Raw genomic sequence first — 14,212 nt, forward strand, 5'->3', positions numbered from 1 at the left:
AAGCAGCCTCGCAGATACATCTTATATTGACGTAATTACCGCTACAATTACTGACATTGCAATATTCTGTGGTTACAGCAAAGCAAGCGCAATCACGAGAGCACATTCAGTCATCTAGGCAACCACAACGACGAGTATGAATACAGGAGGTTGCGAGATGATGGCGCTTGAGGGTTGGCAGAAGAATAAACAGAGATGGCGGCCATGCCTATCCAGTCTTTGTGGTTGCGTTAGAAACTGGCGCAGTCAGCAGGATCTGCCTAGGGTCTCTGGAGTAGTGTCACAAACTGGCGCAGTCGGCAGGACCAAAAGTCGCAAGTCACTGGTTACGTTATTAACGCCCCAAGACTTGCAACGAATAATTCGCACGTCGGCGCAACGCGGCGTTAGTTTCGTTTGCACCCATCGGCAAAACATGTACCTGCGCGAAACAGTTCGCTACTAGCGCTGTTCTTGAAACCAAGCTCTCGTGAACGGAGCCTTCACGGGACCTTGGTTGTAAGCAGCTCTCGATCGTCGCGGCGTTTCCCCGACACCTGTCCCTTTTAGGCGCGCTGGCAACCGGCGTCTCTCACCCCTCTAGCGCAGCAGCGGCCGTCGCACTGTCCGCGCAAACGCCAGCGGCTGCGGCCAGCGTCGCCGCGCGGGCGGTCCGACGAACGCGCTCACCTCGGGCGGCGGTGTTGTGAGAGAGCGGGGCCCCCGTAGGACCGCCCTTCGCCCGCAGGGGCGCCGCGCGGCTCCCCCATCCCGGTACGGGACGGACCATTCAGGAACGGCACCGGAGGTGACGTCGGGCGCCTCGCCGGCAAATCCGAGAGGCGCTCGCATGCCGTCCCCCTCCCCGACGGCCAGCGTCGGTGCTTTGCCCAAGCGGGGGAAAAAACTTGAAGGGTCCCGAAGAAGACGGCAGGAAAGAGCGACGGCCGGACTCAGCTGCGGTCCTCTGGGGGCCACCGAGAGCAAGCGGGCTTCGCCCCTCGGCAGCAGAGCCCCCACCCCTGGGCGCGGCGAAGCGTGGCGGGGAGCCTCCCAGGGTTCCTCCTCCCTCGGAACCCTTGCCTTGGAGCGCGCCGCCAGGAGCAGCCAGGTGTCACAGAAGGCCCCGGCGACCCTTTCGGGATGGCAGCGCTCCGGCCCGCACCTCGCGCGGGACCCCCACGAGGGGCCTGAGACCAGTTCCTCGCACGTGGGATTGTCGCCGGTGGTGCACCGAGGGATTCGCGACGTGCACCGCCCTTCTGTGATTGCGCCCTGTGAAAACCGTGCTGTTCTATTTCACTGCGTCGACAGAGCCAGCAGCTGCGGTGCGTCGTAGCCTGCCAGGACTGTGTGTTGGCTGGTGAACCTCATGGAGAGGCTCATGATGAGGTGAGTACCACCGCTGTCAATCGCCCCCTGCGACACTCGACTGAATGGGCGCTGTGACAGCCGCCGCGCAGGAGCCAGTGCTACAATGTGCGCACTCTTTAGAGGAAATGTGGTGAAGATGTAGTAGCAGCCAGCGTTACTACATTTTCACTATATTTCGACCTGTTTATATCGGAAGGATCTTGATGAGAAGGTAATTACTGTAATATGCGATGTATTCGTTCTATGTGTTTCACTGTGAAGCAGTAACTAAAGTTATTCGTCCTGTCTTGGCAGCTTCGTGCAAACTTCGAGGAAATATCGACACATACTTTATGTTCTGTCTTTAACGGCGCAGGCGAAAACAGTAAAAGTTGTAGCCAGCATTACAATGATTTAACAGTTATATATATGCGCGTTCAAAGTATCATTTATGCTAAAGCCAGTCTCCCTCAGAAAGTGGTAGTTTCCTTCGCCACTTTGCCGCAGTCTTACATCGCGAACTCTCCCGAGAGTATACGTGGATCTTGTAGCTGCTATTGGAAATGTTCGGTTAAAGAATATAGCACTGCTGACACCAGGAAGCCAAGTTAGTCCTCGTATCCGACGAGAGTGTCCTGCACACACCCTACACACGGAAGCCGGTGCAGTTGGCGGCTTCCTTCACTGAGGTGCAGCCCGGTTTTATAAGGCTCTGTGGCCTGGTGGCGACGTCAGAGATGGGCCATAGATGCTGGAAGTTGCAGTATGCGATTTTACTGCCACATTACAGACTCCTTTCTTACTCGGCGCGAATTTACTAACAGTGGCGCCTGCTTTCAAGCGTGTTTAATTCTTTTTAGCTTGCGGCAAATTTGGACACACTATTAATATAGGATAATTAATTCTCGGAATACAGAGTCACGCACCTGGCTCAGACATGGTTACATATACAATGCACGTTCTGAGGACTTTGCGAGTAAAGAAAAAAGATAAATGTGTAAGCTGTAAAGGCTCGTCGGCTTCCCACTGCCACTGAAATCCAACTCGAATTGAATGTTCTGCACCATCTCGACTGCGGCGCTGCGTTCAGAATATCGAATGCGTCAATCGATATACGTTGTAGAATCTCACTATTCATGCAGCGACAGCGTGTGAAAGCACACAGCCAGAATTAGCAAGTCAGGGGCTGCACTCGCAAAGGTGGTCACGCGTATACGCGAGGCTCGCTGCCGTGACCTGCATGGGCAATCACGATAGGCCAGCGTACGACAGCCAAGGCGCAGGCCAATCACGGACCGTTCTAAAGTGCGAGCCGTTTTGAGATTTGAGCCATTGATTTGCTGAGCCCTTCTGTGGCTTGCATCACGCTACCTATATAAATCTAGAGAGAAAGTGCAGGTTCCGTGTACACCTGGAGTTTATTTCTTATTTTTCTCTTTGAATAACTGACCTATCCATGTAAACAACAACAAAGCGGCTTTTTTTCCTCCGAAGACTAATTGCACATGCGGGACCACAAAGACTGCAAGGCAGCAAGTGTCGAGTGGCGAATGGTCGAACGCAGCGTGCCGAGAAGCTGGTCGCGAAAAAGTGACCATTTCCGCGACAGAGATACGGCGCCGACGAACCGAACTCGGCGCAACATGGAGCGCGTGACGAGCGCCGCGCGCGCAAGCATGCAGCAGTGCTGGGCCGCTTTTTCCGTTCGCGTATAAACCACACGGTGCGCGTCACAATTTGACGCCGAAAAGGGTCGAGCCCGGCCCGCCGCTGAGTAGCTGGTCGGGACGCGCTGGAGGAGGACATACGAATCCGCGAGGCCGACGCCTGCGCGACCCTTCTCTTTATGTGCCGCATGCCGTGAGCTTCCTCTTTACGACGTGACATCTCCGCGCAGTATACGAGCGCGGAATACGTAAACAGAGAGGGACTGCCTCTTCGCAGACCTGACCTCAGTCTGCTGAGCGGCCGAGCCTGGATTTACGCGCGGGTGGCAAATTCCACTTCGCATACAACAGCGCGAAACAAGCTTGCAGCCCGGTTACGGACGGAGCGACCTATAAATGGTTCCCACTGGCAAGTGCCGTTTATAGACCAGCGCGTTTGTGGGCTCTCCCACCGGGAACTTTATTTTCGTGCATTTCGCTGACTTCTCTCGGGCTATATATCCTTGCCCAAGCTGTGCTGGTGGAGCTGCCAATGAATATTGGGTGAACTTTATTCAGCATTGAAATCCCCGTAACAGCACGTTCTCGCTCCATTTTTAGTCAAGGCAATACAGGAGAGGTATTAGTTTGGAATAACTACTGGCAGCTGAGACGCTGGTCTTCCATCCACTTAAAACCGTACAAGGCATGATGACGCTGCTTATCCGAACAACTTTTCGCTCAGCTCGATGGGCATGCACGCAGCGCAAGTCGCCAATGGCAGCACCGGTTCTCGCTCTGTGTGGGGGTTTATTTATCAATATGCGTGGCAAGTCCGATCGACTGCACTGGTCCCTCCACACGCGACCTCTGATGGACTACTCCAAAACGAGTAGTTTGCCTTTTCCCCTTGACGCGGTCAGAGTATACTTCATGTTTTGTTTTCTCGTAGAGGTGTTGCACCTAATGAGGCTTAGATTGATTGTCTACAACTTCATGGGTGGTTACTTTCTAGGTGGGTGCAAGGGCTCGGCGCGAGTTTTGATGGATCATGCAGACTAACCGCCATTTTGCGCAATCAAAATTATTGCGCAAAATCCCCGTGAGCAGTTTTGGGTCGTTCCGATAGCGTTAAATCTGGCGGACGAACGCCTCTACCCCACGACTTAACGTTTCAGGGCGCACCAAGCGCTCCCGATTCACCAGGCGTTCGCACCATGGGACTACAGCGAGAATGTATTCGGCTTCGCACAGAGCAAAATTACGCGACCATGTGTAGATTCAAAAGGCCATAATTGCATGGACCCTTGTGAAAAATGGATCATCGAGTCCCGCATGCAATGCAAAGCGCTATATATATATATATATATGTCCTTACACCAGTCACAGGAAAAGCCACAAGGTGTGCGGCGCTCTGCAATCTGGCTTTGTATCGTTTTCTTTTAGTTCTTCCCGTCAAGTGCACAAGTATACGCGTGCGCAACAATTACTACGGTGTATGTATACCAATTCTTAGGCGCCATGTTTCGAAGCGAGTCACGTGGGACGCACGCAGGCCTCGGACGTTCAAATAGCCTGCCAAAAGTATGTACGTGCAAATATCGCATCCAGTATAGAGGTCGCACAATGCGTCCGGCCAACCGGCATGCATAACACGCGCAACTAATCGGCCTTCCGCAACGCAGCTCCCGAGGCGCGCACTTAGCACCTCTTCAGACGCGAGAGCCGGGCGACCAATTATCGCATTATAAACCGGAGCCCCAAGAAGAGCACCACCGCCAGCAGCAGCAGCCCTGTAGCTGTTATGCGCGCGAAACACGCAAACGAGAGCAATCGCACAACAAAGGAGACGCGCACGTGTGTGTGTGTGTGTGTTGCGGCTCCTGGTGCCGGAACCCCCTCCCTCGTCGCCTCTTTAACAAGTGCGGACAAATGAAAGGCTTCCGATAATGGGCGCGCGATGCCGCCGCCGAATTCCCAAAGGTGCCGAAGATACAACAAGGCGGCGATTCGTAATAAGAGCTGCAGCGGTTTTTATCGGGCGTCAGAATCAGCAAACTATCTAACCCTCTCGGTACGCGATCACGAAAGCGGCGCATCTTTCCCGGCGCTGGCCAAGGGATGCACGCCGGGCGCCACAGACAGGCCCCAGCCTCGTGCTCTTCTTCTCTCGCCTGGTCGTGCGCGGGGCGCGCGATGTAATGTGATAAGCCACGCCTTTTCAGGGATGCCTGTCGGCGCACGGCGGGGGCTAAACTGGTAGCCAAAAGCGTGACCATTACATGTCAGATGATAGTCGGCCAAAAGGCGCTTGTCCGTGCTCGGATAGAGTGTGTAATCGCGCGTCGTGAGTTCCCCCGCCTCCCGACTCCTCGCGGTCGGCGGAAGAAATCGTCGGCCCACGGACGCGCCGCCGCTGCACGGGGCAGAGCCCGAAACGACCAAGAAAACATTGAATCACTCTCGGGACCCAGGGAGGGAAAGGTAGATCTCCTCCTCCGTCGCTGCTTTTTATTATCTATTACATAAAGACAGGCGACGTTGAAAGGCGAAAATGAGAATTATATATGAGGAATGATTGTAGTAGCAAAGCGGCATTACACGGGCCATGCGCGCGAAAGGGGAGGAGGTGGGGAAGGACGCAAACCGCGAGGCAGTGTAAAAAGGCGGCTTGAATTTTGGCTGAGCAAAGCGCGCGATTAAGATACATCGTATCGAAGCTAGGCTCGTTCCTTCCCCATTACAGTGTCGCCGGATGCCGTAAACGGAGCCCGGGGCGAGCAACACTCCTTGTGAAAGTGCCGGCATCGCAAATTCGGCGCAATGAAATTAATTCTCCCTTGTCTGCGCACAGGTGTATGCCTCTGTGCATGTGTGTGGACTGTGTACAGCACGCCCATGTCATTCAGCCAGTCGAATTGCCCTCGTTAAAGTTCCTAGTTTGCTAAGCCACTGACAAACACTCCTAAAATAAAAAACTGAGCTCGAAAACATCTTTTTTGCTCTGTTTACTTACCACAGCACCTACGCGTTGTCTATTTAGAGACCGTTCGGGCAGCTTTCTTCCATTACGAACCTATACAAATAATAGGGGTAAGCGTGCGCCTTTAGCAAAAAGACGATGTCAGTGACAGGAGCTCGTTAGTTAAAGTTAATTGCACCAGAGCCTTCCAACCGCCTGAGAAGGTGATCGAGTTAATAGCGACCACTTAGTAAGCGAAGCTTGCTATACAGCGTTCTTCCTAATACGACGCTCGCTCTCATGCGCTCTGCATCATTATTTAGAAGGCTTCATCATTACTTCGCTTTTCTGGCACTAAGAGACCAACTTAGGCTGTTGGGCATGTTTCGGCGCCGCCAAAAGAGATACGCTCGTTCACACAGGTCGCAATCTGATCATCGTGAAATGCTTTCGCAGGCCTGCACGACTACATATACCGATTTCTGCCAGTACGACACGCATTGTTGTTAGGAGTGCACACGTCACCGTGTGCATGGAGTTGCTCGTAATTAGCTAGAAACGCCTTGGGCCGCGAAATTTTTAGTCTTGCTTTCATTTAAATCAGGTATTATAAGTTGTGGGCGCTATGCCCTTCTGAAAGAGCACTTCACTGGAAGCATGAAGGTTTGCAAAACGCATACTGCGTATTGTAAACACACAACAGCCTCAGCAGCGCACCCTGTATTGATGACCCTTGCCACGGCTAAGGTTTTCACGTGACGCACCGCCACGCACTACCCATTGATTCGTGCAGAAGAAATAACAGCCATTGCAACGACTGCACAGCACTGTGACAACTTGTTGAAACCCAGTAGAAAATCATTTGCTACGACATTGAAGGTCGCTGAACGGTTGCAAAGCCGCCGAAATCGTGGCACTTTGCTCAAAATCGTATCGTGTGAAACATCCTGTACGCTTGTTTAAAGCTGTTCCTCGCTGGGCAAATATTAATGGCGTGAACAAAATACTGAAGAATGCAGCTGGCTCTAAGCAACTTGTTCTGCGTTTTTCTATACACGAAACACGGATAGACGCGACCAGAATGATATCAAGCATGGTTACACACTGCCGATCAACACCATCAATTAGAAAACAAAATTGCATACCCTAGGTTCTTGCACTTTCTCGTCACAGATAAGCTGCTGTAGAGATTGCCGTCAGACTTGCACAAGTAAGCTACGAATATACATCACACTTCTTGTTAATAGGAAAGGTAATATCAGTCACGCGTCGAAATTTTCGGTAGCGAGCCTCGATAACCACCGGCAGAACAATGCAGTGAGAGGCAACAAATTGGCGCCGCGCCCCTTCGGCCACAAATATCTCGGATTTTCCTTCTCCTTTACTTGACTTCCATTTCGTTCCTGTCATTCACTGACTTCAGGGGGTGAACACCCAAACAAGCAGAGATCAGCAGCCTACTTGGAAATCGAGGCCTGGTGGCGGGTGATGAGCCCAGACCGTAAACCGCGCGAGGAGGGAAAACAGCTGCATCGTTTATCGAACTGGAAAGTGCGTGTGTGTCTTGGGAGGAGGGGTTGAGAAAGGCATATGGGGCGCCTTCTCTCTACCTGATAGCAGGGAAATGGAAACCGCGACAATTATCGCCCTCGCCTGTTCGATGCCACTATCCTTCGAGGACAATCGAACAATTGCGACTATTGACTCAGTGCTGTTCGCGATAAAAATGTGTCGTATACCGTCTGCACTGACGACCTGGATCTTTGTGGGAAAAAAAAGGCGTCATGTTTGTTTTGTGTCCATCGCAGTGACTCAAGAAGTGCACTGTGAAAATTCACCCTGGAAAGCACAGATTCACGTCGATTCGATGCCGGCTGCGACGTCCCCATTTCGATGGAGGCAAAATAAAGGAGCGTTCGACGTTCTGAAGATTCGATGCACGTTCAAGTATAAAAAGAAGTCAAAATCCGAAGCCCATCACTCGGGCTATACCTTACTGCCCGGGTGTAGCTTTGGCACATAAGCATCCATTAGCAGTGGTTTAAGGTGCCGCACTTAAATGCATGGACTGATGTCTTGCCTTTACGCTTCATGCTTTGCAGCAACGCATCCATTTTTTAGAGGGCATTAATGTCATCTAACCGCGCTGCCTCTAGGTAAACACAAACGCAGCAGGTGCACACGCAGCTCACAAACCACTTGCACTTAGGTTTACAACGCACCGGTTTATCTAGTTCCCTAGCCTGCATGGAGCTGAGCCAGCTAGGAACGACCGCTTTTCATTGGGCATGGACGCGCCATTAAAATACGGAAAATGTGACACGCGAGAAAACCAGGCTTTTATAAGTTAATAAATCCAAAGATATGCCCACATAGTGACTGCTAACTGTAAAGGAGCTGGTAACTTTCATATTGTGCGCCAAACGCCACACACCCGCTGCATGGGATTAATGCCACCGGGCGCACCATAAAATACCTACTTTTTTCTGCCTCCTTGCATGTCTGCCGCATGCAGTGCGGTGAAGAACATGCATCATCCGAAGAAAAAACATATGGGCAGCGTGCACAGCCAGGGCACTAGACTGACAGGCGGCCGCAGAAGTTTTTGTTGCAACTAAATATCAAAAAAGCTTATTTTTCGTCAGTCAAAACAAGCATCCATAAACTTTAACTATATATATGATTTACTCTTCCTCAAGCGACCCACACAGTGCATTCCTCGATGTCTGTGGCTGCGCCACTAGGCAACGAGGAACTGCAGATTTTACGTGCTTTCTGTGTTCCGAAAGCTTTAGTGGGCACCTACCTGTGTATGCGGAAAAAGTCGGCGCAAGGTCTTCGTGTTCCGAATGTATATGCTTGAGGAACACAACCGCTGCCGCAGTGACACAGCTTCTTTAAATTGAAATGCAACACTGACGTCCTTAGTCAGTATCGAAGTTGCACTATCAGAACGTGAAGGAGGTTTCGACGTTACATTGTACAGGCCCGAGTTCGCATTCATCGTGCACATCTGCGCTCGTTTGCGTTTTCTCGCTAGTCGTGTTTCTGTGTTGAAAGAAAGAAAGAAAGAAAGAACCCTTCCAGAGGGTTCTATACGAGCCTATACGAGAATATATAGAGCCTATACGAGAATATATAGAGCCTATACGAGAATATATAGGCTCGTACCCTACAGGTTAAAGACACTTATCCGGGAAAGGGGTAAGACCTTCAGGATGGGACGATGACGTATTTCAAAATGTTATGCGGTACCCACTATGATGGCTAGAATTCTGCTGTCACTAACAAGGATTCGCAGCATCGATCCCGACCGCGTCGGTCGCTTTTCGGCGGTGGGAAAAGGCGAAAATGGCCTGTCCGTGCTATGATTTCGGTGCGCGTTACACAACCATATGGGCTCGATATTAGTCTGGAGATGTGCACTAAGGCCTGCCTCATAGTCCACGCTGCTATAGCCCTGACTCACAAAAAAAAAGAAAATAATATTTTACTCTTCAAGACAATATGCGTTGCCGCCTCCGCAAGAACAAGATGAGAAGCATATGCGATGGCCTGACACTTTAGGCCCTGCTTGCGATTGTGTAAATAAACCGTCGGGCCGGCACCAACCAGGCGCCTGGTTGATGGGGAGGGGTGAGGAAAACATGGGAATTGAACAGCGACGGGGCAGGATAAGGAAGTCTTCAAGGTTCTCATAAAGGCAATGGCAACTGGGGCGTATGGGGCCCCAATAAAGACGGTATACAATTAGCTAGCGCTATTACGACAACCTGCTGACATCTTCAGCGCTTAATATGGAGCAAAAATAAAGTGATTTTCTCTCTCTCTCTCTGTGTAATTGGAAGAACCAAGTTCAGGAAGCCCTGGCTGTGTGCAAAGCTGAGTTCGACTATAAGCAGTACGTGCCAGTGTACGCTTATGTCAATAAGCGCACAGTGGTAACTATAAGACCAAGAGAGAGAACAGCTAGACATTGTGTACCCGAAGAAGAACACTGTCAAGGAGAAGACTGAACCAACAAAGAGTTTGTGGATGAAAGGAGGGCTCCTTGCCGCCGCTTAATTAACGTCCAGTTCTTTGCGCAGTTTCCCTACATGCCCTGGCCAACGCACTCGTAAATTTATCAATGCCGTTCGGCAGTTAACATCGGCAATAACAAACCGTGATGGCACGTGCCGCAGCTAAGAGCGAAGAGGACGTGGGGCAGGAACAGTACGAAAGTACCTCAGCGGACGCGGAATGAGCGACTCAGCTCTTGCATTTCGCCTGCAACACGACGCTTCTAGGAGACGTTACTCAGCGACAATTCCGATTCCGCGCCTGTCGGCCGGTTTCGGCCGCGTTGAGATGGAACCCTCCCGCGGCCCGTGTGCCTCACGCTGGCGTCCCGAAGGACGAGGCGGCTGCGGGAGACCCGGAGTCGAGAGGGTCCTCGCGGCGCCGCTCTGGGGGCCCTCTGCGGAGACGGCGGGCCAAGATAACAGGGTGAGATATGCAAACGAGGCGTCAGTCCGCGACGCGCATGATTGGGTGTCGAAACGAGGACACCCAGGCAGCTTCCTCGTCCCTGCATGCACGCGCCTGCCCGCGCCTCTCCGCCGCCGCTGCATGGGCGCTGCAGCCAGCGCCGCGTCGTCGCCGCGCCCTCGACGCATGCATACGGTACGCGCATCGGCGCGCCAGTTTCCTCGAACAGGCGGCGGCGGTGCACGCCGGCACGGGCCGCGAAGCTTCGGGGCCCAATAGTGGCCAATAGCCGGCCCGCTCTTCGCCCCGTGCCTGGGGGAGAGGAAAACTTCGCGACAAAGACTCTTCAGGAACGCCCCAGCGAGCTAAGCCTCGTATCGCGCGAGACTGCGTAACAACAGTAATTTAGTGAACCACCGCTAACGCATTCGCGGCTATAGCACTAGTGGGCCGGCTTGTTCGAACAACCTAGAGAGTCTAAAACTCGAACTTCAAGCGTTGCGAATGTGGCCAATTTTCACCTCTTTCCAGGCGCCAAAAGAAGGTGTACAGAATCACGACTAGCCTCAAGGCGTTCTAAAATTGGAAAAGGGTTGACTGCTGACCTACCAGTTTCTCATTAACGGGCAAGAGTCTCAAGATATCAAGTTCGCCTCCTTCACTGGGGTTTTGCGAGCAGCTCATACTCCCTTTTTCTGCTGTTCACCTATTACCACGACAGTATACAAAGCTCAGTTTGGAGGTTAGGCGAACTTGCAAGCGAAGAGATTGCTTTGTTTTCGATAGTTTTCCAAAACCGGTCTGTCGCTTACAATTGTAATCATCGGCTCTCTAAATATTATAAACGAAAGAGCAAAATGGTAGCTTTTATGTGGCTTTGTATAAAATTGTTACCAATAAGCATTGATTTTATAAATTTCGTTGTCTCAAAACAACACCCAACCAGCAAGGTGCACGCTGCACTGGAGACGCCGACAAGTTTCCGAATCCACCATGTTTTGTAACGCGCCCGAAACTCTCTGCGTTTCGCTTGCATGATGCAGAGGATTACACCGAGACCGATGGTTATACTTTTACACCTTTGCTGAATGTCTGCAGACATGTGACGAAACCGTACAGTAGCAAAGGTTAGCATGGTGTAGCTTCCGTATAAGCTTATCCAGGTACAACGTACTGGTTTTGTTTCTTAGTTTTTGAGGAAAGTAAATGGCGCAGTAACTGTCTCACATCTCGGTGGACACCCGAACCGCGCATTAAGGAAGGGATAGAGGATGGAGTGAAACAAGAAAGGAAGAAAGAGGTGCCGTAGTGGAGGACTCCGGAATAATTTTAACCACCTGTGGATCTATAACGTGCACTAACATCCCTCATAAAAATGGTCTATAGACAGTCTATAGACTTTTTATAGACTCTGTTACCTTCCTATAGATATTTTTTTTGTCTGTTCATAGTCCATAGACTGTCTATAGACAAAAGTTCACTAAAAGTATATGGCCATAATTCTATAGATTGTCTATAGACTGTCTATAGGATTTGCATTGCCTATAGACTGTTCTCTAGGGTTTGTCTACAGAGAGTCTATAGACTTTATAGACAGAAGTCTATGGACAGTCTAAAGACTGTCTAGAGAAATTTTTGTAAGGTATCGCACAGCACACGGGCGCCTTTTTGCGTTTCGCCTCCATCGAAACGCGGCCGCCGCAGTCGGGTTCGAACCCGGGTACTTCGGCTCAGTAACCGAGCGCCCTAACCACTGAGCCACAGCGGATGGTACACCGTGCTGCCGAAAGAAAAAAAAAAAAGATGCCACTCTGCGTTGCCTATCACACGCGCTAACGGTTAAGCCATTTCTCTGACGCGTTTCTATATTAGTTCATGTGTACAATGCCGGCCGGATATGCGTCTGCACATTTTGTCAAGCCATGACGTTCATGCACACGCGTATGTGCTATGTGGAAGGCCGTGTGGCCGCTGGTGAGGCAATTAAACGAGCGTCAGCAGCGCTGCATTCGAAATTAGCTACGAGCGAGGAACAACAGTCAGTAGAGGGCTGTTCGTAGCCGCACGCCGGAGCATGCATAACCCCTGCCGTCATAAGCACCGTGCGCGAAAAAAAAAAAAAGCCATGCTTCGGCGTTGCTCTTAATTAGGAAACAGCAACGGATGAGACGGCAGGCAGCTATGACTCTGTAAAGCCACTCCTGTGACGTCTCGATATACGTACGAGGACCGCCGCGGTGGCTCAGTGGTTATGGCGCTCCGCTGCTGACCCGTAAGACGCGGGTTCGACCCCGGACGCGGCAGTCGAATTTCGATGCAGACAAAATACTAGAGGCCCGTGTGCTGTGCGATGTCAGTGCACGTTAAAGAACCCCAGGTGGACGAAATTTCCGGAGCCCTTCACTCCGGCGTCCCTCATAGCCTGCGTCGTTTTTAGACGTCAAAGCTCCATAAACCGTACATACAAGGCTAAACGCTACAAGAGGCGTCAGGCTGATGAAATTAGCTCCTCGGGCTAAATCGCTCATTTCGCTATCGAGACAATAATTATACTGTCGTTCTCGTTTACCATGTCTTGATTGTGAAGGATGCGCCAGTTTGAAAGTGTGCACAATCAATTCAGTTTAAGGGTCTGTTTGCTGTGTAAATTCTGATCGCTGAAGACGTTGAACACAGGCTTCTTTTCAGCGCTTCACCTTGACATTACCTTTATTCGTGGATTAATCGCAGCTTAAGAAAAATAACGTCGTTTCACACCACCGCAGTGTATTTAATAACGAAATGTAACAATTAACCTCCTTGGTATATGCCTCCTTAATAATGTTTTTAATTGTTAAATGTTTTACTGCAGTAAGACTTCTCTCGGTCTGAAGGTAAGGCATTATTTGTTGATAGATTATATTATTGCAGTAAAGAAGCAATAAAATCTGTTTTGCAGCCTAAGCAAGTTAAATGTTTTGGTTGCAAAGATCACGGACGATCAAAACGAACGAATGGCGGTGAGGAATCGTAAAGTGTCTTGTTCTCAAAGTAACTTTCTGGAGGTCAAATGTGAAAACAATGTGATAAGCATAGGCGTGTACAGGCCACTCGAAAGGGAGTGGGGTCAAAGTGTTTGCTTGCGCATGTTCGTGTCTCCTGGATTTCAGGGAAGAATATGGAACAAAATTTACACCCCCCTCCCTTCCCATGCCTATTGCCCCCCCCCCCCCCCCCCTCGTTTTGTGCAAGCCAATCGTGAGAAGTGACGAGTAGCAGCCATTGTGGATTGCGATAGACAGTGCTTCGGGGCGCATTTTGACGCTGGTCAAATTGAAAGGGCCTTCCCCCCCCCCCCCCCCCCCATCCGCCCCCCCCGCCCCGTAGCAGCCAATGTGGATTGCGATAGACAGTGCTTCGGGGCGCATTTTGACGCTGATCAAATTGAAAGGGCCTCCCTGTTAAGCCCGTCCGTGTGTTCTGTCCGTCTTCGCCAGTGGTGACAGGGAACTTTCGCGACGGCAGCATAATTTCATTTACTGGTGACCTGCAGGTGTTAGGCCGCAATTTATCTGCATATAGATACTCTGCTTCATTCCTCCAACTGTACGCTCATTAGTTGACGAAATCAGTTAGAAAACGATCGCAAGTTGGTGATATCCGATCTGTAGTGAACAGGAACATGCAAATGGAGCCGGGCAGGACGTGTGGTGCATAGAACAGATAACCGGAGGTGTCTAAGGGTGACTGTGTGGAAAGAGAGAAACAGGGGAAAATTCATTAAGGAGTGCTTCTGCCAATAATGGGCCTTGTTGTCATAGAA

At 50.9% G+C, this 14,212-nt stretch overlaps 1 protein-coding gene across 1 annotated transcript in view; it reads left to right on the forward strand.

Moving 5' to 3' along the window:
* Nucleotides 1-1,205: 1,205 nt before the first annotated feature.
* The window catches only part of LOC144114797 (uncharacterized), a gene marked incomplete in the record, with an annotated part of 203,632 nt that continues 190,625 nt past the window's right edge, over nt 1,206-14,212 (forward strand). The window contains 1 exon segment of the mRNA XM_077648759.1: nt 1,206-1,371. Within this exon segment, the coding sequence (XP_077504885.1) occupies nt 1,352-1,371 (20 nt within the window).

Source organism: Amblyomma americanum, chromosome 1, assembly GCF_052857255.1.
Source record: "Amblyomma americanum isolate KBUSLIRL-KWMA chromosome 1, ASM5285725v1, whole genome shotgun sequence".
Lineage (NCBI taxonomy): Eukaryota > Metazoa > Arthropoda > Arachnida > Ixodida > Ixodidae > Amblyomma > Amblyomma americanum.